The sequence below is a fragment of the Scyliorhinus torazame genome, chromosome 2, assembly GCF_047496885.1.
Source record: "Scyliorhinus torazame isolate Kashiwa2021f chromosome 2, sScyTor2.1, whole genome shotgun sequence".
NCBI classification, from domain to species: domain Eukaryota; kingdom Metazoa; phylum Chordata; class Chondrichthyes; order Carcharhiniformes; family Scyliorhinidae; genus Scyliorhinus; species Scyliorhinus torazame.
The window spans coordinates 6,709,852-6,735,472 of NC_092708.1; the positions used below are offsets into that span (position 1 = coordinate 6,709,852).

The 25,621-nt window shown below is 50.6% G+C and overlaps 1 protein-coding gene across 4 annotated transcripts in view; it reads right to left on the bottom strand.

Moving 5' to 3' along the window:
* LOC140385864 (natural resistance-associated macrophage protein 2-like) overlaps positions 1–25,621 on the bottom strand; it is a 285,160-nt gene that overhangs the window by 43,422 nt on the left and 216,117 nt on the right. For all 4 annotated transcript variants that reach the window (XM_072468468.1, XM_072468492.1, XM_072468477.1 and 1 more), the window contains 5 exons: positions 20,165–20,271; positions 17,690–17,760; positions 16,750–16,817; positions 3,889–4,044; positions 1,652–1,810 (listed from right to left, as the gene is read on the bottom strand). In XM_072468468.1, coding sequence (XP_072324569.1) covers positions 1,652–1,810; positions 3,889–4,044; positions 16,750–16,817; positions 17,690–17,760; positions 20,165–20,271 — 561 coding nt within the window. The remainder of the gene's footprint in view (positions 1–1,651; positions 1,811–3,888; positions 4,045–16,749; positions 16,818–17,689; positions 17,761–20,164; positions 20,272–25,621) is intronic.

Below are 25,621 nucleotides of genomic sequence, written 5' to 3' on the forward strand. Positions count from 1 at the left end.
GGTAAAGACTGAGACCCTCATCACACTCAGAAAATAGTTGGAAATGCACTTGAGGCATTGGTCCGATATGGCTTCAGAGCAAGTGTCAGAAAGTGGGATTGGGCTGGAGAACTTTTGTGATAGACGTGACGGCCTGAAAGGTCTCTGTCTGAACCAGAATTGTTTCTGCTTCTTCCCTGGATTCTGCGTTTCAATGGTGAGAGTGTAAGGGTGGGTCCCACAGGGATGGGTGTGTTGGTAACCAGTAGCAGGAGAGATGTCCTGGGGGTGCAGATTTTGTGGGTGGGAGCTCAGGTTCCCACAGCAATAGGACTGGGCATGGTTGGCAATCCTTCAGCGTGACATCCACTGGCCGTGTGACTGGCACTGAGTGAAATCCTGGGGCATTCCAGAGATTTTTCACAGGTTTATAGGAACAGGAGGAGGCCATTCAGCCCCTCGAGTCTGTTACACAGGAACAGGAGGAGCCCATTCAGCCCCTCGAGCCTGTTACACAGGAACAGGAGGAGGCCATTCAGCCCCTCGAGTCTGTTACACAGGAACAGGAGGAGGCCATTCAGCCCCTCGAGTCTGTTACACAGGAACAGGAGGAGCCCATTCAGCCCCTCGAGCCTGTTACACAGGAACAGGAGGAGCCCACTCAGCCCCTCGAGTCTGTTACACAGGAACAGGAGGAGGCCATTCAGCCCCTCGAGCCTGTTACACAGGAACAGGAGGAGGCCATTCAGCCCCTCGAGTCTGTTACACAGGAACAGGAGGAGGCCATTCAGCCCCTCGAGTCTGTTACACAGGAACAGGAGGAGCCCATTCAGCCCCTCGAGCCTGTTACACAGGAACAGGAGGAGGCCATTCAGCCCCTCGAGTCTGTTACACAGGAACAGGAGGAGCCCATTTAGCCCCTCGAGCCTGTTGCACAGGAACAGGAGGAGGCCCATTTAGCCCCTCGAGCCTGTTACACAGGAACAGGAGGAGGCCCATTTAGCCCCTCGAGCCTGTTACACAGGAACAGGAGGAGGCCCATTTAGCCCCTCGAGCCTGTTACACAAGAACAGGAGGAGGCCATTCAGCCCCTCGAGCCTGTTACACAAGAACAGGAGGAGGCCCATTTAGCCCCTCGCGATGGTTACACAGGAACTGTCTGTTTTTATACTTCTTGACAATGTACGCTCATAATTCTAATTTCTCTCCATTGATATTTTGTATTGTCCTCTGCTGGGTTCTAAAATGTTCAGTCTTCTGGTTGAGCGTTAGTCTTTGTAGCATCGAATATCTTTCAATTTGATACTACCTTAACTTCCTCAGTGAGCCACGGATAGAACATCCTTCTCATAAAATCTTTCTTTTTTTATTGAGATTTATGAGGTATCTCTTTAAATGTCTGCCCCTGCAACTCTGCCATCTTACTTCCGCTAACTCTCTCATAAACTTTATAATTGCTTCTCTTCATGTATAAGACACCAGTTTCAGACCCTGGTTTCTCACCCTCAAGCTGAATGGGAAATTCTACCATGTTATGATCACTCTTCCTTCGAGGATCCTTTCCCCATGAGATCATTAATTAATTCTAGTTCAACACATAGTACCTGGTCCAAAAAAGCCTGTTCTCTGTTTGGTTCCAGAAGGTATTGTTCAGGCAGAAGTATTCACTCACCACGTCCATGTTAGATTTCCCATAGAAGGCAGCTCCAAACACAGCAATGACAAATATATTGATGAGCAGGGAAACAAACAGCGCGATGGAGCACTCGATCAGGTAATACTTATTTGCCTCCTTCACCTCTGCTGCACTGGAACGATTAACCTGTCTACTCTGGGGAAACACAAGGACAAATAATCCAGCAAGTGACTAATAGTGGTGAATATCTCGGTAGCATGGTGGCACAGTGGTTACCACTGTTGTTTCACAGCTCCAGGGTCCCAGTTTTGATTCCCAGCTTGGGTCACTTTCTGTGTGGAGTTTGCACGTTCTCCCCGTGTGTGCGTGGGTTTCCTCTGGGTGCTCCGGTTTCCTCCCACAGTCCAAAGATGTGCAGTTTAGGTGGATTGGCTATTCTAAATTCCCCTTAGTGTCCGAAAAAGGCTTGGTGGGGTTACGGGGATAGGGTGGAAGTGTGGGGTTAGAGTGGAGGTATGGGTTCAGGTAGGGTGCTCTTTTCAAGGGCCGGTGCAGACTCGATGGGCTGAATGGCCTCCTTCTGCACTGTATATTCAATGATTCTATGATTCTATTCCAATGATGGTGCCGACTGCACATGTTAAAGATAATTAAAAGATTCAATGAAATAGGTAGAGAAACTATATCCCCTGGGTAGGGGGAGTCCAAAACAAGGGGGAAGAACCTTAAAATTGGAGTTGGACCATTCAGGGATGATGTCAGGAATCACTTCCTCACACAAAGGGGGTGGAATTGTGCAATAAAAAAAAACCTCACGGTCCTGATTTGATTGACAGGTCAGTTGGTGTAGCATCTGTTCTGGGAGTTTCAATAATTGTTTACTGACATTTCTCTGAGGGTTGTTTGAGAATGTTTGACTGATTTCCAAAAGCTACAATTCTCTCAGTCGTGGGTTCTCATTTCACGGTTTTAATTACAGATTAAAGTGTTTATTAAAGGACTATCTGTCTTTGATGTGGTATATGAATAGAAGTTTGTTTCTTTTCATCACAGATTAATCACCTGAGATTTTTTTTAAAAATTTAGAGTACCCAATAAATGTTTTTCAATTAAGGGGCAGTTTTTGTGGCCAATCCACCTCACCACCCCATCTTTGGGTTGTGGGGTTAAACCCAGGCAGACACGGGGAAATGTGAAAACTCCACATGGACAGTGACTCAGGGCCGGGTTTCGAACCCAGGTTCTCAGTGCCATAGTCCCAGTGCTAACCACTGTGTCACATGCCGCCCTTATCACTTGAGATTTAAGCTTTGAATACATTGGGGCTTTTATGAATGGGAGATTTTTTTTGCCTTCAAGGCTGTGCAGTGAGATCTGTGTTCGATTTTTAGAACTTTATTTTGCTTCATCTGTACACGGCTGCTGAGGTCTGCCCATGTGGATATTGGGTGAGATGGCATGGGGGGTGTTAAGGGCCAAGGGGGTAATGGGGGCTGAGGGCTAAGGGATCTCAAATCTTATAACACAACTGAGACAGTATCCCAAAGTACTGGGGAGGGCCAACTGCAGCATTAGGCCACTCTCTTGGCTACCAAGGCATGTTTCTGGGCTTGGCGATCCTGATTTCAATGCCCCCCCCCTCCCCACCCCCATTGGAGTGAAGATTATGCCATTCAGGAGTGAATGTCTGACCACCGCCCGGCCCAGCTGCTCCTGCCTTTGTTTTCAGATGTGGAAACTTTGCACCTTGCCCAACAGGTTTCAATCTGGGGCCCCCAGGTCCCCATGGCAACCAAGCCACCTCGGCTTGTTGTCGAGCAGAATCCAGGACAGATCACACGACTCTCTTTACTCCCCCACTTTACCTTGAATTAAAGAGACGGAATCATCGGATAAAATCTCTCATCCATTGCACCTCCCTGGCCCGGGATACTAAACACAATGTCCAGTGCCCCATCCAGCTCTGCAAACCCCAGATCAAAGCATAAACCTGCAACCCGTTTGATTGGGGAAAACAATGGGCAGAGCAGCGATTGTTAAATAGTTAAATTAACTCAGGCAGAGGGGGCAGGTTTATTGCTGGGACAGGAACAAACCAACAGGAATATAACCGCAACAACTGTAAAACAAACTGTGAACTGTAAGAGAGAGATAAATTGATGAGGTTTGTGTGTGAGATGTGAAGATACTGTGGTACTGTGATTACCTCCGGTGATCAGGGTGAGAGCAGTAGTCACATTTTACTGTTAATTATCAGTAACAGCGGTACTTACCTTGACCAGAGCTGAGTGGAGGTATATATTATGGGGCATTATAATTGCCCCAATGATACCCACAGCTTGAAGCAGTTCATTCCTCCCACACCCAGAACAGGACGGATAGAATAATCCCTTCACCACCTCTCCTTGGTCCGGTTTTACCACCACGTACTGTACAGAGAGGGAGAGAGGGACAGAGTTGGTCAGTGAGTGCACAGAATGGACACAGTCAGTGACTGTAACCCACACTGATTACAGAATCAGGGTAAACTTCAGACTATCCCTGTCTCCTCCCTGTCTCTTCCCCACTCTGGTAATCCTCTTCAAACACATTGTAGCACAGTGGTTAGCACTGTTGCTTCACAGCGCCAGGGACCCGGGTTCGATTCCCGGCTTAGGTCACTGTCTGTGCGGAGTCTACACGTTCTCCCCGTGTCTGCGTGGGTTTCCTCCGGGTGCTCCGGTTTCCTCCCTCGGTCCAAAGACGTGCAGGTTAGGTAGATTGGTCGTGCTAAATTGCCCTTAGTCTCCAAAAAGGTCGGGTGGGCTTTCAGGGTTACGGGTATAGGGTGGAGTTGTGGGCTTGGGTGGAATGCTTTTTCCAAGGGCTGGTGTAGACTCGATAGGCCGAATGGCCTCCTTCTGCACTGTAAATTCTATGATTCAATGTGACAGATATTTCCTGAAAATTCACCAAAATGACATGCAGAGCAGAGCACCTGTGATTGCACTGATTGGTGGATCGGACACATGGGGCTAATTAGCCTCCCCATTCCTGTATTATAAGAACATAAAAACTAGGAGCAGGAGTAGGCCATCTGGCCCCTCGAGCCTGCTCCACCATTCAATGTGATCATGGCTGATCTTTTGTGGACTCAGCTCCACTTTCCGGCCCGAACACCATAACCCTTAATCCCTTTATTCTTCAAAAAACTATCTATCTTTATCTTAAAACAATTTAAATGAAGGAGCCTCTACTGCTTCACTGGGCAAGAAATTCCATAGATTCACAACCCTTTGGGTGAAGAAGTCCCTCCTAAACTCAGTCCTAAATCTACTTCCCCTTATTTTGAGGCTATGCCCCCTAGTTCTGCTTTCACCCGCCAGTGGAAACAACCTGCCCGCATCTATCCTATCTATTCCCTTCATAATTTTATATGTTTCAATAAGATCCCCCCGCATCCTTCTAAATTCCAACGAATACAGTCCCAGTCTACTCAACCTCTCCTCGTAATCCAACCCCTTCAGCTCTGGGATTAACCTAGTGAATCTCCTCTGCACACCCTCCAGTGCCAGTACGTCCTTTCTCAAGTAAGGAGACCAAAACTGAACACAATACTCCAGGTGTGGCCTCACTAACACCTTATACGATTGCAGCATAACCTCCCTCGTCTTAAACTCCATCCCTCTAGCAATGAAGGACAAAATTCCATTCGCCTTCTTAATCACCTGTGGCACCTGTAAACCAACTTTTTGCGACTCATGCACTAGCACACCCAGGTCTCTCTGCACAGCAGCATGTTTTAATATTTTATCAGTTAAATAATAATCCCTTTTGCTGTTATTCCTACCAAAATGGATAACCTCACATTTGTCAACATTGTATTCCATGGGACTTCCGGGTGCGGCGATGACCAGCTGAGTCGCACGTTTCGGCACCTCCCGTTGGAACGGACTTTTGGGCTCTTATTAGGAGCCCCAACGGCAATTTTTGACGGCTAAAACCATTGTGCGGTGAAATAGAAGGGAATCCCCCCCCCCCCGGATATATATGGAGAAAGAAGAGAGTAGTGGCTGGATTGCAGAGGATCCTCAGGAGCAGCGGCAAGGAAGGGAAGCACGAAGCAAGATGGCGGCGGAAGGAGGCCGTTCGGTGTGGGGCCCGGAACAGCAAGAGTTACTGCGGCGCTGTGTGGAGGAGTTGAAGAAGGAGGTGTTGGCCCCGATGCTACAGGTGATTGAAGGGCTAAAGGAGGCACAGAAGACCCAGGAGTCGGAGCTTCGTGATGTGAAGGCAAAGGCTGCCGAGAATGAGGATGAAATACAGGGCCTGGTGGTAAAGACAGAGACGCACGAGGCACAGCACAAAAGGTGTGTGGAGAGGCTGGAAGCCCTGGAGAATAACTCGAGGAGGAAGAACTTAAGAGTTTTGGGTCTTCCCGAAGGTGCAGAGGGGGCAGACGTCGGGGCATATGTGAGCACGATGCTTCACTCGTTAATGGGACCGGAGGCCCCGACGGGCCACTTGGAAGTGGAGGGAGCGTATCGAGTCCTTGCGCGAAGACCAAAGGCAGGAGAAATACCTCGAGCCATAGTGGTGAGGTTTCACCGCTATAAGGACAGGGAGATGGTCCTGAGATGGGCGAAAAAGACACGGAGCTGCTGGTGGGAGAACGCGGTGATTCGCGTGTATCAGGATTGGAGTGCGGAGGTGGCGAGAAGGAGGGCGAGTTTCAATCGGGCCAAGGCGGTGCTACATAGAAAGAAAGTTAAATTTGGAATGCTGCAGCCAGCGAGACTGTGGGTTACACACCAAGGGAAACATCACTACTTCGAGACGGCAGAAGAGGCGTGGACATTTATTGTAGAGGAGAAGTTGGACTAGACTGGAGAGAGAAAGAGTTTCTGTAATAAAGTAGTGGGGGGATTGTATGGGACGGGGAAGGGGGAAGGGGGGGGAAATTTTCTCTATTCCCCTCGTTGGGGGGTGGGGGGTGGGTATGGTGAACTGTGGGCGCCGGTGGGGAAGGAGAGGGGGAAGGAGAGAGGGAGCAGCGCCATTAGGGACGGGGCCGAGTGGGAAACGCGGGCTTTGTTCCCGCGCTATGGTAATTGTGGCGGGAAAGGGAGCGCAGGAAGGAGGGGGCCTTACACAATGGGGGGCCAAGGATAAACGGGGGAAGCCGAGGTCAGCCAGAGTTTGCTGACTTCTGGGAGCAACATGGGGGGAGCAATTACGCTAGAGAGGGATCTAGCGGAGGGGGGGTGGGGGGTTAACTGGGTTGCTGCTGCTAAGGGAAAGGGGGAGCTATTATGGGGCGGGGTGGTCGGGACGGGAGGACACCATCGGGGGGACAAACGGGAGCGTGGGAACCGGGTGAGGAGCTGGTCTAAAAAAGGGGATGGCTAGTCGACATGGGGGGGGGTAAAGAGCCCCCCGACCCGGTTGATCACGTGGAACGTGAGAGGGCTGAATGGGCCGATTAAGAGGGCAAGGGTACTCGCGCACCTAATGAAATTAAAGGCAGATGTGGTCATGCTACAGGAGACGCATCTGAAACTGGCGGATCAGGTCAGATTACGTAAAGGATGGGTGGGACAGGTATTTCATTCGGGCTTGGATGCGAAAAATAGAGGGGTGGCTATATTAGTGGGGAAACGGGTAGTATTTGAGACGAGGACCATAGTAGCGGACAGTGGGGGTAGATACGTGATGGTGAGTGGCAGATTGCAAGGTGAGGCGGTGGTTCTGGTGAACGATATGCCCCGGACTGGGATGATGCAAACTTCATGAAGCGCATGCTGGGGCGTATCCCAGACCTGGAGGCGGGAAAGTTGGTAATGGGGGGATATTTCAACACGGTGCAGGGTCCAGAGCTGGACCGGTCCAGGTCTCGGACCGGGAGGAGGCCGGCAGCGGCCAAGGTGCTTAAGGACTTCATGGAGCAGATGGGAGGAGTAGACCCCTGGAGATTCACTAGGCCCAGGAGTAGGGAGTTTTCCTTCTTCTCTCATGTCCACAAGGTGTATTCTCGAATAGACTTCTTTGTCCTGGGAAGGGCACTGATCTCGAAGGTGCCAGGGATGGAGTATTCGGCCATAGCCATCTCGGACCATGCCCCACATTGGGTAGATCTGGTAGTAGGAGAGGAAAAGGAATGGCACCCACTCTGGAGATTAGATATGGGACTGTTGGCGGATGAGGGTATGTGTGTAAGGGTGAGGGGATGTATCGAAAGGTACCTGGAGATTAACGATGATGGAGAGGTTCAGGTGGGAGTGGTCTGGGAGGCACTGGAGGCGGTGGTCAGAGGGGAACTGATTTCCATAAAGGCCCATAAGGGGAAACAAGAGAGTAAAGAGAGGGAGCGATTGTTGAGAGAAAGTTTGAGGGTGGATAGGCAATATGCGGAGGCTCCGGATGAGGGACTGTACAGGGAAAGACGAAGGTTGCATACGGAATTTGACTTGCTGACCACGGGCAGTGCAGAGGCACAATGGAGGAAGGCACAGGGAGTACAGTATGAGTACGGAGAGAAGGCGAGCCGGTTACTGGCCCAACAATTGAGGAAGAGAGGTGCGGCGAGGGGGATAGGTGGGGTGAGGGATGAGGAGGGTGAGATGGAACGGGGAGCGGAGAGGGTGAACGGGGTGTTTAAGGCATTTTATGAGAGTCTGTATAAGGCTCAACCCCCGGAAGGGAAGGAGGGAATGATGCACTTCCTGGATCAGCTGGAATTCCCGAAGGTGGAGGTGCAGGAGAGGACAGGATTGGGAGCACAGATTGAGGTGGAGGAGGTGGTAAAAGGGATTGGGAGCATGCAGGCAGGGAAGGCCCCGGGACCAGATGGGTTCCCGGTGGAATTTTATAGGAAATACATGGACCTACTAGCCCCGCTTCTGACGAGAACCTTTAACGAGGCCAGGGAAAGGGGGACGTTGCCCCCGACGATGTCGGAGGCGACGATATAGTTGCTCCTGAAGAGGGACAAAGACCCGCTGCAGTGCGGGTCTTACAGGCCTATCTCCCTTCTGAATGTAGATGCCAAGCTCTTGGCCAAGGTGATGGCGACGAGGATAGAGGATTGTGTCCCGGGGTGGTTCACGAGGATCAAACTGGGTTTGTTAAGGGGAGACAGTTGAACACTAATATACGGAGGCTGCTAGGTGTGATGATGATGTCCCCGCCGGAGGGAGAGGCGGAGATAGTGGTGGCGATGGACGCTGAGAAAGCATTTGATAAAGTGGAGTGGGAGTACCTGTGGGAAGTGTTGAGGAGATTTGGATTTGGAGAGGGGTTTATTGGGTGGGTTCAGCTTTTATATAGGGTCCCGGTGGCAAGTGTGATCACAAACAGGCAGAGATCTGACTACTTCCGTCTATATAGAGGGACAAGACAGGGATGTCCTCTGTCCCCGTTACTGTTTGCGTTGGCAATTGAGCCACTGGCCATAGCGCTGAGGGGCTCTAGGAAGTGGAGGGGAGTACTTAGGGGAGGAGAAGAGCACCGGGTGTCATTATACGCGGATGATCTGTTGTTGTATGTCGTGGACCGAGTGGAGGGGATGCCCGAGATAATGCAGACACTCAGGGAGTTTGGGGAATTTTCGGGATATAAACTGAATATGGGGAAGAGTGAGCTGTTTGTGATGCATCCTGGGGAACAGAGCAGGGGAATAGGTGATTTGCCGCTGAGGAGAGTAACAAGGGATTTTCGGTACCTAGGGATCCAGATAGCCAGGAACTGGGGAACCTTGCATAAGCTTAATTTAGGAAGATTGGTGGAGCAGATGGAAGAGGATTTTAGGAGATGGGACATGGTGCCCCTGTCACTGGCGGGTAGGGTGCAGGCGGTCAAAATGGTGGTCCTTCCGCGATTTCTTTTTGTGTTCCAGTGCCTCCCTGTGATGGTTAAGAGGGCTTTTTTCAAAAAAGTGGATAAGAGAGTTATGAGCTTTGTGTGGGCTGGGAAGACCCCAAGAGTGAGGAGGGGGTTTCTGCAGTGTAGCAGGGATAGGGGGGACTGGCACTGCCGAGCTTAAGTGACTATTATTGGGCCGCCAACATATCAATGGTATGCAAGTGGATGGGGGAAGGGGAGGGAGCGGCGTGGAAAAGACTAGAGATGGCGACCTGTAGGGGAACCTGCCTGCAAGCATTAGCGACGGCACCTTTACCGTTCTCCCCGAAAAAGTACACCACAAGTCCAGTGGTGGTGGCAACACTGAAAATTTGGGGGCAGTGGAGACGGCATAAGGGAGTGACGGGTGCCTCGGGGAGGTCCCCGATAAGGAACAACCATAGGTTTGTCCCGGGGAAGATAGATGGGGGATTTAAAGTCTGGCAGAGAGCAGGGATTGTGAAATTGAAGGATTTGTTCCTAGACGGGACGTTTGCGAGTCTGGGAGCACTGACAGAAAAATATGGGTTGCCCCAAGGGAATGCATTTCGGTACATGCAACTGAGGGCTTTTGCGAGGCAACAGGTGAGGGAATTTCCGCAGCTCCCGGCGCAAGAGATTCAGGACAGGGTGATTTGGGGGGCATGGGTGGGGGATGGTAGGGTGTCAGATGTATGCAGGGAAATGAGAGACGAGGTGGAGATCATGGTGGATGAGCTGAAGGGAAAATGGGAAGAGGAGCTGGGGGAAGAGATCGAGGAGGGGCTGTGGGCAGATGCCCTAAGTAGGGTAAACTCTTCGTCCTCATGCGCCAGGCTCAGCCTGATACAATTCAAGGTTCTACATAGGGCGCATATGACTGGAGAAAGGTTAAGTAGATTTTTTGGAGTGGAGGACAGGTGCGGGAGATGCGCGGGAAGCCCAGCGAACCACACCCACATGTTTTGGTCATGCCCGGATCGATAGGGGTTCTGGGTGGGGGTGGCGAATGTGCTTTCGAAGGTGGTGGGGGTCCGGGTCGAGCCAGGCTGGGTGTTGGCTATATTCGGGGTTGCAGAAGAGCCGGGAGTGCAGGAGGCGAAAGAGGCTGATGTTTTGGCCTTTGCGTCCCTAGTAGCCCGGCGAAGGATATTGCTTATGTGGAAGGAAGCTAAGCCCCCGGGCGTGGAGGCCTGGATAAACGACATGGCAGGGTTTATAAAATTGGAGCGGATAAAGTACGCACTAAGAGGTTCGGCTCAAGGGTTCACCAGGCGGTGGCAACCGTTCCTTGACTACCTCGCAGAACGATAAGGGAAATGGGGAAGGTAGCAGCAGCAACACGGAGGGGGGAGGGCCCACGCGGGCCCTCAGGGGTTTCCTATAGTTGTTTGTATATTAGCTATTTATACTGGCGTGTGGGACTTCATTGTTTTGGAGAGCTATTATTTTGTTGTTGGCAGTTGCCGTTTAGTTAATATATTATTTATTTGTTAAAAAACGGTCATTATTATTTATATTGTTTTAAAGTTGTAAAAAGGGGAAAATCCTGTACTATTCTTGTTTGACTGAAAAAATTTGAATAAAATATATTTAAAAAAACCAAAAAACATTGTATTCCATCTGCCAGATCCTAGCCCATTCACTTAGCCTATCCAAATCCCTCTGCAGACTTCCGGTATCCTCTGCACTTTTTGCTTTCCCACTTATCTTAGTGTCGTCTGCAAACTTGGACACATTGCCCTTGGTCCCCAACTCCAAATCATCTATGTAAATTGTGAACAGTTGTGGGCCCAACACTGATCCCTGAGGGACACCACTAGCTACTGATTGCCAACCAGAGAAACACCCATTAATCCCCACTCTTTGCTTTCTACTAATTAACCAACCCTCTATCCATGCTGCTACTTTCCCCTTAATACCATGCATCTTTATCTTATGCAGTAACCTTTTGTGTGGCACCTTGTCAAAGGCTTTCTGGAAATCCAGATATACCACATCCATTGGCTCCCCGTTATCTACCGCACTGGTAATGTCCTCAAAAAATTCCACTAAATTAATTAGGCATGACCTGCCCTTTATGAACCCATGCTGCGTCTGCCCAATGGGACAATTTCCATCCAGATGCCTCGCTATTTCTTCCTTGATGATAGATTCCAGCATCTTCCCTACTACCGAAGTTAAGCTCACTGGCCTATAATTACCCGCTTTCTGCCTACCTCCTTTTTTAAACAGTGGTGTCACGTTTGCTAATTTCCAATCCGCCGGGACCACCCCAGAGTCTAGTGAATTTTGGTAAATTATCACTAGTGCATTTGCAATTTCCCTAGCCATCTCTTTTAGCACTCTGGGATGCATTCCATCAGGGCCAGGAGACTTGTCTACCTTTAGCCCCATTAGCTTGCCCATCACTACCTCCTTAGTGATAACAATCCTCTCAAGGTCCTCACCTGTCATAGCCTCATTTCCATCAGTCACTGGCATGTTATTTGTGTCTTCCACTGTGAAGACCGACCCAAAAAACCTGTTCAGCTCCTCAGCCATTTCCTCATCTCCCATTATTAAATCTCCCTTCTCATCCTCTAAAGGACCAATATTTACCTTAGCCACTCTTTTTTGTTTTATGTATTGTAGAAACTTTTACTATCTGTTTTTATATTCTGAGCAAGTTTACTCTCATAATCTATCTTACTCTTCTTTATAGCTTTTTTAGTAGCTTTCTGTTGCCCCCTAAAGATTTCCCAGTCCTCTAGTCTCCCACTAATCTTTGCTACTTTGTATGTTTTTTCCTTCAATTTGATACTCTCCCTTATTTCCTCAGATATCCACGGTCGATTTTCCCTCTTTTTACCGTCCTTCCTTTTTGTTGGCATAAACCTTTGCTGAGCACTGTGAAAAATCACTTGGAAGTTTCTCCACTGTTCCTCAACTGTTTCACCATAAAGTCTTTGCTCCCAGTCTACCTTAGCTAGTTCGTTGCGGTTCGGATTTGGTACTGAGGTCGCTACGTTCAATGATGAAATCATCTTCCGAGTCGTAGTTTTCAAGGACTAAATCATCTCTTAGGGCGGTGCAAACTGCTCGTTGCAGGGTTCTGCGGAGGTTACTTTCAGCTACTGGTCGAAGTTCAGGCATTGAGCTGTCGTTCCAGGTGAAAGAATTTGAGTTCCAGAGTCATGAGGTCATGTTGCAGCTGTACAAAACTCTGGTACGGCCGCATTTGGAGTATGGCGTACAGTTCTGGTCACCGCATTATAGGAAGGACGTGGAGGCTTTGGAGCGGGTGCAGAGGAGATTTACCAGGATGCTGCCTGGTATGGAGGGAAAATCTTATGAGGAAAGGCTGATGGACTTGAGGTTGTTTTCGTTGGAGAGAAGTAGGTTAAGAGGAGACTTAATAGAGGCATACAAAATGATCAGGGGGTTGGATAGGGTGGACAGTGAGAGCCTTCTCCCGCGGATGGAAATGGCTGGCACGAGGGGACATAGCTTTAAACTGAGGGGTAATAGATATAGGACAGAGGTCAGAGGTAGGTTCTTTACGCAAAGAGTAGTGAGGCCGTGGAATGCCCTACCTGCTACAGTAGTGAACTCGCCAACATTGAGGGCATTTAAAAGTTTATTGGATAAACATATGGATGATAATGGCATCGTGTAGGTTAGATGGCTTTTGTTTCGGTGCAACATCGTGGGCCGAAGGGCCTGTACTGCGCTGTATTGTTCTATGTTCTAATTGTGTTTTGTGGTTTTAAATTTTTTTTCACTATTTTCGGACATTTCCCCTTTAAGGGTGGTCTGGGGCCTCTGATGTCATGACGCTTGTGTCGTAGAGCATAGGAATGGATTGCGCATGCGCAGATCGCTTTTCCTTCATTGTGCGCTCTTTTTGCAACTGCGTATGCGCGGCCTCTCGCACATGCGCAAAACACTGTTTTGCCGGTTTGCGTCTTCTGGGGAACTGCGCGTGTGCGGCTCCTTGCGCAAGATGGCTGCCAATCAAAATTGCCGTTTGCTTCTGTTTCAAGCCTACCTTTGCCTCGTGGTGAGTACAGGCACCAGTTTTACCGATTTCTGTTGTGTTCACCTCGCAGTAGTTTTGAAACTTGTCCAGGACTGTCTGGAAGCCTCCGTTGTCCTGCCCTTTTGAGTACTTGTAGGAGTTGAAGATTTCTGTTGTACTTTCACCCGCAATAGTGAGTAGAAGATCTATCTCAGCATCGGCCACGCCACCTAGGTCGGATGCGACCATGTAAATCTCAAATCTCTGCTTGAATGCACGCCAGTTGGCACTGAGATTGCCGTGGTTCCTGAGCTGCTGAGGAACCAGAATCTCGATCATCTTGCCTGGCTGCTGTTGCTGGTAGTCACGGATCTTTCTGAGTTGAACTATATAGATTCAACAGGCATTACTGGTACCATGTTGTGTTATGCTTCTTCGTGTGGTATAAGCTGCTTCCTTGATGTATGCTTTGACAAAGGAAGCTCCTGACTCGGAGATAGATTTAACACATTTATTGAACAATTAACAATTCTCCTACTTGAGTTCGACTCTCCAGCTTATCTAAATATAGTAACTCAGCCTAACTAAACCAGTCTGCTCTAAGCCACGTGGTGGGTGTGATGCTTCTGATCTGCCCCTGTCCTACTCTCTTAGTGTCGCCTGTAGAAAAAGCAAAAGCATTTGTACCCTGTCCTTATATATGGGTTGTGTAATGCCCCCTTGTGGTAGTGTCACCTCTGGGTGTCTTGACTGCCCATTGGTCATGTCCTATTCTATGTGTTGATTAGCTGTATGTCTGCATGTCATCATGTCTCTGATGTCCCTCTAGTGTTTACTTTGTTGTAGTGTATTTACATTAACCCCTTGTGTATTTACAGTGATGCATATCACCACATTCACCATCCCTGCTCAATCAGGGTAAAGGATATTTCACACAGGGGAATTCGAACCAGGGCTCCATCTCTGCAAGATCACCCCCTCCACCTGCCACCATTCTCAAACTAAGCTCACCGACAGTTGATTAAGATTCAGGAACGTGACGTTCCCGAGAGAATGAAGGATAAGTCTGGGAAGTTTAGGGAGCCTTGGGTAACGAGGTATATTGTGAACCTCGTCAAAAAGAAAAAGGAGGTTTTTGTACGGTCCAGAAGGGTGGGAACAGTCGAAACCTTTGAGGAGTACAAAGAAAGTAGGAAGGTACTGAAGCGGGAAGTTAGAAGGGCGAGAATTAGCACATGGCTAAATCGCTGGCTTTGAAAGCAGACCAAGGCAGGCCAGCAGCACGGTTCAATTCCCGTACCAGCCTCCCCGAACAGGCGCCGGAAATGTGGCGACTAGGGGCTTTTCATTTGAAGCCTACTTGTGACAATAAGCGATTTTCATTTCATTTCATGTGTCATGAAAAGTCCTTGACAAGTAGGATTAAGGAGAAGCCGGAGGAAATGGGCGAGGTACTGAATGAGTACTTTGTATCACTGTTCACCATACAAAAGGACTTTGTGGAAGATGATCCCTGGGTAGGGTGTGTGGACAGTCTGGGTCACGTTGACATCGAAAAGGAGGAGGTTTTAGGTCTTTTAAAAGATAAGTCTCCTGGGTCGGATGGGATTAATCCCAGGATACTGAGTGAAGCAAGGGAGGAAATTGCTGGGGCTCAGACTGGCATCTTTGTATCCTCATTGGCTACAGGTGAGATCCCAGAGGACTGGAGAATAGCTGATGTAATACCGCTGTTTAAGAAAGGTAGCAGGGATAATCCTGGGAACTATCGGCCGGTGAGCCTCAAGTCGGTAGTCGGTAGATTATTGGAGAGGATTCTCAGGGACAGGATTTACACCCATATGGAAACAAAGGGATTAATTAGCGATAGACAGCATGGTTTTGTCAAAGGGAGTCGTGCCTCACTAACTTGATCCAGTTTTATTGAGGAGGGTTCAAAGATGATTGATGAGGGGAGGGCGGTGGATGTTGTTTACATGGACTTCAGTAAAGCCTCTGACAAGGTGCTTCATGGCAGACTGGTACAAAAGGTGAAGTCACACAGGATCAGAGGTGAGGTGGTAAGATGGATACAGAACTGGCTCGGTCACGGAAGGCAGAGGGTAGCAGTAGAAGGGTGTTTTTGGGAATGAAAGGTTGTGATTTGTGGTGTTACGCAGGGATCTGTGCTGGGACCTCTGTTGTTTGTGGTGTACATAAACGATTTGGAGGAAAATGTAGCCGGTCTGATCAGTAAATTCACAGATGACACCAAGGTTGGTGGAGTGGCAGATAGCGTTGGGGACTGTCAGAGGATACAGCAGGACAGAGATAGGTTGGAGACTTGGGCAGAGAAATGGCAAATGGAGTTTAATCCGGACAAATGTGAGGTAATGCATTTTGGTAGGTCCAACAGAGGGGAAAATACCGTAAATTGCAAAACCCTTAGGAACATAGAAAGTCAGAGAGATCTGGGTGTACAGGTCCACAGATCTTTGAAAGTGGCCACACAAGTGGACAGGGTAGTTAAGAAAGCAGACGGAATGCTCACCTTCATTGGACGGGGCATTGAGTATAAAAACTGGCAAGTCACGCTGCAGTTGTACAGAACCTTGGTAAGGCCGCACTTGGAATATTGCGCACAATTCTGGTCGCCACACTACCAGAAGGATGTGGAGGCTTTGGAGAGGGTGCAGAGGAGGTTTACCAGGATGTCGCCTGGCCTGGAGGGTGTTAGCTGTGCGGAGAGGCTGAATAGACTCGGACTGTTTTCGTTAGAAAGACGGAGGTTGAGGGGTGACCTGACAGACGTCTACAAGATTATGAGGGGCATGGATAGAGTGGATGGGCAGGCACTCTTTCCCAGGGGGCAGAGGTTTAAGGTCCGTGGAGCAAAGTTTAGAGGAGATGTGCGAGGCAGGTTTTTTACGCAGAGGGTGGTGAGTGCCTGGAACGCGTTGCCAGGGGAGGCTGTGGAAGCAGATACATTAACGGCGTTCAAAAGGCATCTTTACAAACACATGGATAGGACGGGTATAGAGGGGTACGGCACAAGGAAGGGCTGAGGGTTTTGGCAAAGGCTGGTATCATGACCGGTACAGGCCTGGAGGGCCGAAGGGCCTGTTCCTGTGCTGTATTGTTCTTTGCTCTAATTCCGATTGGGACATGCCCGGTTGATGTTAGAATCTGGGAATTCTCCTTTCCTGTCAAACAGCCTTTGGGTAGGATTTGGAGTGTTGGAATGCCTGCAATACCATCTCTTCGTGTAAAAAGCACGATTGCCGATCCGTATCTTTACCTCATATCCAAATGTTACTGCCATAATCGTGATCAGAAAAAAGAAGAAGGCTTCTAGCTTCCTGAGACCTGGAATCAGAATGTAATCCGTTAGCAGTGAACACGTCCTGACAGAGTCACCCCTCAGGCACAGACTCCAGCTATTTATTTTTAATCAATTCTTCCTCATTTAAATAACCCCCTCGTAAGAACATAAGAACTAGGAGCAGGAGTCGGCCATCTGGCCCCTCGAGCCTGCTCCGCCATTCAATGAGATCATGGCTGATCTTTTGTGGACTCAGCTCCACTTTCCGGCCCGAGCACCATAACCCTTAATCCGGCGTGAAACACTTTGGTGTTTACGCCGGCGTCAACACTTGGCCGGGATTTTGGAGCATCTCGGCCTGTATGTTTTCAAGAAGCAGTCCGATATTGCACTTGGGACGAAGGGGATGAAAGGATGTGTGGAAACTGGGATTCGGCTATTGAGTTGGATGATCAGCCATGATGATAATGAATGGAGGAGCGGGCTCGAAGGGCCGAATGGCCTCCTCCTGTTTTCTATGTTTTCTGAATTTCTGTGTTTCAAGAACTAAACATTCACTGTCCCCTGGCGCAGAGAATTCCAAAAATTCAAAACTCAATGCATGAAGAAATTTCTCCTCATCACAGTGCTACCCTGAGACCCTGACTGCTGGTTTTAGATGCTCTAGCCTCTCAGAATCCACCTTGTGATCTAGAAGACTTTTATACATTTCAGGTGGATCACTAAACTCCAGAGAATATCGGTCTGACCGATTCAATCTCTCCTCAGGACAAGCCCCTTCCCCTGGAGTCTGCCTCGTGAATCTTTCTTGCACTCCCACCTTCCCTGCAGTGAGGAAACCTCAACTGCACATAGCTGTAGAGAAATAAAATTAAAAGTTGCAGAGAACGATATTGACACGAGGACTGAGACATACCATATCTGTCAAGAAACAGGAATGCGAAGGTGTCCGCAATAGTAATAATGACTCCTCCCCAAAGTGGAATCCTGCAAGAATCATCAACATTTAGCCAATGGTTTAAGTGAGCTACAGTAAACTCAAAGATAAGGAAAAGGTTAGAACAGATCCTATGATGCTGATTTAGACATTGCCTGGGTAAGACCTGAACATTCCTGACATATCTGGGTGTTGGTGTCCAGATAGGTTGAGCAGTTCCCCAAAGGCACAGTACTGACAGGAGTACCGACAGACCCAGAGTTATCAGCTAAGCATCTCACCATTCACTCCCTCCACCACCACAGCGGCAGCCGTGTGTCCCATCTACAAGATGCACTGCAGTAACTCGCCAAGGCTCCTTAGACAACACCTTCCAAACTCACCACCACTCCCATCTAGAAGGACAAGAGCAGCAGATACCTGGGAACCCCACCACCTGGAGGTTCCCCTCCAACTCACTCACCATCCCAACTGTGAAATATATCGGCCGTTCCTTCTCTGTCGCTGGGGCAACAGCCTGGAACTCTCTCCCTAACAGCACAGTGGGTGTACCTACACCTCAGGGACAGCTGCGGTTCAAGAAGGCAGCTCACCCCCACCTTCTGAAGGGCAACTAGGGATGGGTCACAAATGCTGGCCTACCCGGCAATGCTTGTGTCTTACCAAGGCGGATCCCACAGATTAACAACGACCTAGAGGAGGGCGCAGAAGGGTGGGTGAGTAAATTTGCAGACGACACTAAAGTCGGTGGTGTTGTCGACAGTGCGGAAGGATGTAGCAGGTTACAGCGGGACATAGATAAGCTGCAGAGCTGGGCTGAGAGGTGGCAAATGGAGTTTAATGTAGAGAAGTGTGAGGTGATTCACTTTGGAAGGAATAACGGGAATGCGGAATATTTGGTTAATGGTAAAGTTCTTGGAAGTGTGGATGAGCAGAGGGATCTAGGTGTCCGTGTACATAGATCCCTGAAAGTTGCCACCCAGGTTGATAGGGTTGTGAAGAAGGCCTATGGAGTGTTGGCCTTTATTGGTAGAGGGATTGAGTTCCGGAGTCATGAGGTCATGTTGCAGCTGTACAAAACTCTGGTACGGCCGCATTTGGAGTATTGCGTACAGTTCTGGTCACCGCATTATAGGAAGGAAGTGGAAACTTTGGAGCGGGGACAGAGGAGATTTACCAGGATGTTGCCTGGTATGCAGGGAAAATCTTATGAGGGTAGGCTGATGGACTTGAGGTTGTTTTCGTTGGAGAGAAGAAGGTTAAGAGGAGACTTAATAGAGGCATACAAAATGATCAGGGGGTTGGATAGGGTGGACAGTGAGAGCCTTCTCCCGCGGATGGAAATGGCTAGCACGAGGGGACATAGCTTTAAACTGAGGGGTAATAGATATAGGACAGAGGTCAGAGGTAGGTTCTTTACGCAAAGAGTGGTGAGGCTGTGGAATTCCCTACCTGCAACAGTAGTGAACTCGCCAACATTGAGGGCATTTAAAAGTTTATTAGATAAGCATATGGATGATAATGGCATAGTGTAGGTTAGATGGCTTTTGTTTCGGTGCAACATCGTGGGCCGAAGGGCCTGTACTGCGCTGTATCGTTCTATGTTCTCTATTTTCTATTTCTCTGTAACCCATCCAGATGTCAGTGAACACTGTGAATTACACAATCTCGTTCAAACTCTGTCTCCCTCACGGAGGATTGAAGTCTTCATTCTTTCCTCTCTCGGTCGAACGTCAGGATTCCCTCCCACCACAGCTCGGACTCCCTCAGTGACTGCTCACCTTGCCTGCAGGGTCTCAGTGTTGTGTCCCACAGACGCTTCCCAATGTCCCTTCCATTCCCGAGTCTGCATCCCAGCACCGACTGGCGGGAACACCCTCAGCTCGTCATCACGCCCAGCAATCCACTGCTCCCAAGGGTTATCTTTGCTGCAATGGCTCCTAACTCAGAGTCACCAACCTTCTGCTGCCTTTCTGTCCCTCCAGAGCTTCCCCTAATCCTTCACTAGATTCCCCCTCACTGCAGAAGGATGCCATTCAGCCCATCCTTTTGCTCCTCCTGTCAGTGCTTTCCCCCATTGGTCTCCTCCTCCCGATGGCCCGTTCTCCTGTCCTCTCCCTGTCTCATTCTCTGGGACCTGTCCATGTCCCAGGACTCCTCTGTTATGGCAGCCAATTCCTGGCTCCCGGGATCAGGTATTCCTCCCTCTGCAGGTGCACTGGACACTTGTCCCTGGTTCGAAGACCTCACAATGCTGATCTCTGCGTGCGTAGCCCACCATCATCCACACACTTGCACCAATTCCCAGGGTCTGTTGGGACCTGTCCTGACCTCCACTTGCAAATCAGGCAAGTTCTTAGTTCTTAACAATCTCAAGAACTAAAAAATATTGCCTGCAATAATCTATATGTTACATCTTAATACAATTATGTTCCAATATGTGTTGCTTCTTACCGTTGATTGGAGAGTAGGTTGATGGCAATCGCTGTGCCAATCACTTCTTGCATGTCAGAGCCGATGATGGCGATCTCAATCATCAGCCACAGTATTATACGTGGATACTGAAACACAGAACAGAGGTATTCTCCGTTACCAAGTTCAACCAGGAATGGATTGCACACAGTTACCAAGAGGAGAGGACATCAGGGCTGACTGCTCAAGTGGGGATTCTTTCAGAAGAATGTTGCCAGGGCTGGAAAATTGCAGCTAAGAGGAGAGATTGGAAAGGCTGGGGTAGTTTTCCTGTTGTTATATTTACTTGCTATAAATATGGCAGTCAATGAGGTTTCCCTTCTTTTATATGAATATGATCTGCTCTCAGAGTCGCCAGGTATCAAATGATACCACCACAAGGTTCAACCGGCTATCGATCAAAGAGCCAAACACCAGTTAGTTAGTTCAAGATCAAGGGTACTTTATTTACACACAAGATTAACTTACACATGCAACATAAACACTACGAGCTAAACTACACCTAACAACTAAGACAACCTGTACTTAACTTCAGGCACCCGGATTAGGTCAGAGGAACAGTGGCCGTTGTTTGATTCTGGATCTATCGAGTCTGGAGAAGTAACTGCGGTTCAGCTGGGCTCATCCGCCTGGTAGCGAGCGTTGAACTTGGACTTGCTTCTGGTGTTGCTGCGATTGGAGGTGGACGTTGCCGGAGCGCCAGGTCCAAGAGAGGCCGAACACATGGCCGTGTCTCTCTTTATCCTCGGGGGGTTTCGCGCTCTTTTGGGCGTCCCTTAGGTTTGGACCCAATTAATTGGGCAGTTCTCGATCACTGCCTTCGATCTGAGCCAATAAAGCGGCGGGTGCCTTGATGGCTGGGCGTGTCATAAGCGGTCATTGACCCTGTTGTTGATGCTTCCTGAGTAAAGGGAGTGGCTCCGAAATGTCTGGACTTGTATCGGTTACCTGAGTATCAGTCCTTTGTCTTACGGAGATGGGCCATTAAAATGCTAATCGGTTGGGGGTTTCGATGCTGTCTGGATTCTCTGCTCACTAATATACATTCAGGCTCTGTGCCTGCCTGAATCTTACATTGTCCACATTTCCCTTTAGGCTTTGCGAACGTCCATGTTTCTTGGTGTAAGTGGCCATCCCAGATGGCAACATTCCTTAGAACAGACGAGGCTAAGGGGACCTAATTGAGGTGCACAAAATGATGAGGGGCGAGGGCAGCACGGTGGGACAGTGGGTTAGCACTGCTGCCTGACGGGGCAGCACGGTGGCGCAGTGGGTTAGCACTGCTGCCTCACGGGGCAGCATGGTGGCACAGTGGGTTAGCACTGCTGCCTCACGGGGCAGCACGGTGGCGCAGTGGTTAGCACTGCTGCCTCACGGGGCAGCACGGAGGCACAGTGGGTTAGCACTGCTGCCTCACGGGGCAGCACGGTGGCACAGTGGGTTAGCACTGCTGCCTCACGGGGCAGCACGGTGGCACAGTGAGTTAGCACTGCTGTCTCACGGGGCAGCACGGTGGCACAGTGGGTTAGCACTGCTGCCTCACGGGGCAGCACGGAGGCACAGTGGGTTAGCACTGCTGCCTCACGGGGCAGCACGGAGGCGCAGTGGGTTAGTCCTGCTGCCTCACGGGGCAGCACGGAGGCGCAGTGGGTTAGTCCTGCTGCCTCACGGGGCAGCATGGTGGCACAGTGGGTTAGCACTGCTGCCTCACGGGGCAGCACGGTGGCACAGTGAGTTAGCACTGCTGTCTCACGGGGCAGCACGGTGGCGCAGTGGGTTAGCACTGCTGCCTCATGGGGCAGCACGGTGGCGCAGTGGGTTAGCACTGCTGCCTCATGGGGCAGCACGGTGGCACAGTGGGTTAGCACTGCTGCCTCATGGGGCAGCACGGTGGCACAGTGGGTTAGTCCTGCTGCCTCACGGGGCAGCACGGTGGCACAGTGGGTTAGACCTGCTGCCTCACGGGGCAGCACGGTGGCACAGTGGGTTAGCACTGCTGCCTCACGGGGCAGCATGGTGGCACAGTGGGTTAGCACTGCTGCCTCACGGGGCAGCACGGTGGCGCAGTGGGTTAGCACTGCTGCCTCACGGGGCAGCACGGTGGCACAGTGGGTTAGCACTGCTGCCTCACGGGGCAGCATGGTGGCACAGTGGGTTAGCACTGCTGCCTCACGGGGCAGCACGGAGGCACAGTGGGTTAGCACTGCTGCCTCACGGGGCAGCATGGTGGCACAGTGGGTTAGCACTGCTGCCTCACGGGGCAGCACGGTGGCGCAGTGGGTTAGCACTGCTGCCTCACGGGGCAGCACGGTGGCACAGTGAGTTAGCACTGCTGTCTCACGGGGCAGCACGGTGGCGCAGTGGGTTAGCACTGCTGCCTCACGGGGCAGCACGGTGGCACAGTGGGTTAGCACTGCTGCCTCACGGGGCAGCACGGTGGCACAGTGGGTTAGCACTGCTGCCTCACGGCGCCGAGGTCCCAGCTTCGATCCCGGCTCTGGGCCACTGTCCGTGTGGAGTTTGCACATTCTCCCCGTGTCTGCGTGCGTTTCGCCCCCACAACCCAAAGATGTGCAGGGGAGGTGGATTGGCCACGCTAAATTGCCCCCTAATTGGAAAAAATGAATTGGGCACTCTAAATTTAGAAAAGAAATGATGAGGGGAGTCGGGCAGACAGGAAAGACTCGTTCCCTTAGCTGAGAGCCAATTACCAGGGATTATAAATAAATAATAAATAATCTTTATTATTGTCACAAGTAGGCTTACATTAACACTGCAGTGAAGTTGCTGTGAAAAGCCCCTAGTCGCCACATTCCTGGAACCTGTTCGGGTACACTGAGGGAGAATTCAGAATGTCCAATTCACCTAACAGCACGTCTTTCGGGACTTGTGGGAGGAAACCGGAGCGCCCGGAGGAAACCCACGCAGACACGGGGAGAACGTGCAGACTCCGCACAGACAGTGACCCAAGCCGGAATCGAACCTGGGACCCTGGCGCTGTGAAGCAACAGTGCTATTCACTGTGCTACCGTGCCGGCCCCATTATGGATTTATGGATTTATGGGTTAGGGATTGAAGGTGATTGGTAGGGAAGATTAGAGAAGACATGAGGCATTTTCACCAAGCGTGTGGTGGGCGTCGAGAATTCACGGCCTAAGTTGCTGGTTGAGGTTTGAGGCACGATCAATTTGACTGGAGACAACGTTGAATCCAAACTGAGGCTTTATTAGTATGAGATGTGTGGCCTCCCACAGCAGCTGGCGAAATGGCTACGAGCTGGAGGCCACGCATATTTATAACCCGGCCCCGACCCCTGTTCCAGATGCTCAGAAGATCCAGATATTGTACTCCAGATTCAGCTCCAAAGTCTTCCCGCTGATCCAGGATGCGCCCAATTACGCTGATGCTATGACTCGACTCAAAGAGAATTATGAGCAGAAGACGAACACGCTCTTCGCCAGACACGCACTCGCAACGCGTACTCAACTACCTGTTGAGTCAATCGAGGACTTCTAGAGGGCCCTGATCCCAGTAGTTCGGGACTGTGACTGCCAGGACGTTACAGCTAAGGAGCACTCAGATCTCCTTATGCGGGACGCTTTTGTAACTGGGATTGGGTCCGATGTTCTCAGGCAGCGGCTCCGAGAAGGGACCACGCGCGACCTCGCAGAGACTAAAACACTAGCGCTTTCCATGACGGTCGCCCTGCGCAATGTACAGTCCTACGCCCCCAACCGCGACGCCCACTCCTCCTACGCTTCATGGACATGGACCCCACAGGCAGCCGCCCCAGCGGGGGCGCTGCCCACCCAGTACGCCTGCGCTACGCGCCAGCCAGTGATCCCCGGGGGGCCCCGATGCTATTTTTGCGGCCAACAAAAACACCCCCGGCAACGCTGCCCAGCCCGCGCGGCCCTTTGTCAGGCCTGTGGGAAGAAGGGCCACTTCGCAGCGGTGTGCCAGGCCTGCTCAGCGGCCGCGGTCGCCCCCCCCCCCCCCCCCCGGTCACGGACAATGGGCGCCGCCATCTTGCTCCACCCCCGCAACGTGCGTTCCATGGGTGCCGCCATTTTGTGACCCCAGGACCTCCGGGCGCCGCCATCTTGTCCACCCCGCAGCACACGGAGACCAACGGCGTTCCAGGACCTCAACTCAACGGCCGCCTCACTACCCGACGATCAACCACGACTCGCATCCATGGTAACCGACCAGTCCAGACCACACACTCTGACCAACGCATCCACCAGCGTGAAAGTCAACAGCCATGTGACCTCCTGCCTACTGGACTCCGGCAGCACCGAGAGCTTTGTACATCCAAATACGGTAAGGCGCTGCTCCCTTAAGGTACACCCTCCCAATCAAAGTATCTCCCTGGCCTCCGGATTCCATCGCGTAGCGATCCGGGGGTACTGTACGGTCACGCTCACAGTCCAAGGCGTAGAGTTCCACGGCTTTCGCCTCTACGTCCTCCCTAACCTCTGCGCTGCACTTACCCTCGGCCTGGACTTCCAGTGCAACCTCCAGAGCCTGACCCTTAAATTCGGCGGACCCTTACCACCCCTCACTGTGTGCGGCCTCGCGACCCTAATGGTCGATCCTCCTTCCCTCTTTGCCAATCTAACTCCAGATTGCAAACCCGTCGCCACCAGGAGCAGACGGTACAGCACCCAGGATAAGGCCTTCATCAGGTCCGAGGTCAGTGGTTGCTTCGGGAGGTCATCATCGAGGCCAGCAACAGCCCCTGGAGAGCTCAAGTGGTAGTGGTTAAGTCTGGGGCGAAAAACCGAATGGTCATGGACTACAGCCAGACCATCAACAGGTACACGCAGCTCAGCACGTATCCCCTCCCACACATATCTGACATGACTAACCAGATTGCACAGTACCGGGTCTTCTTAACGGTGGACCTGAAATCCGCTTTCCACCAGCTCCCCATCCGTAAATCGGACTGGCCATACACCGCCTTCGAGGCAGACGGCCGGCGATATCACTTCCTTCGGGTCCCCTTCGGCGTCACCAACGGGGTTTCGGTCTTTCAAAGGGAGATGGACTGAATGGTCAACCGGGAATAGATAGGATAGATGCGGGCAGGTTGTTTCCACTGGCGGGTGAAAGCAGAACGAGGGGGCATAGCCTCAAAATAAGGGGAAGTAGATTTAGGACTGAGTTTAGGAGGGACTTCTTCACCCAAAGGGTTGTGAATCTATGGAATTCCTTGCCCAGTGAAGCAGTAGAGGCTCCTTCATTAAATGTTTTTAAGATAAAGATAGGTAGTTTTTTGAAGAATAAAGGGATTAAGGGTTATGGTGTTCAGGCCGGAAAGTGGAGCTGAGTCCACAAAAGATCAGCCATGATCTCATTGAATGGTGGAGCAGGCTCGAGGGGCCAGGTGGCCTACTCCTGCTCCTAGTTCTTATGTTCTTATGTTATTCATCTCTA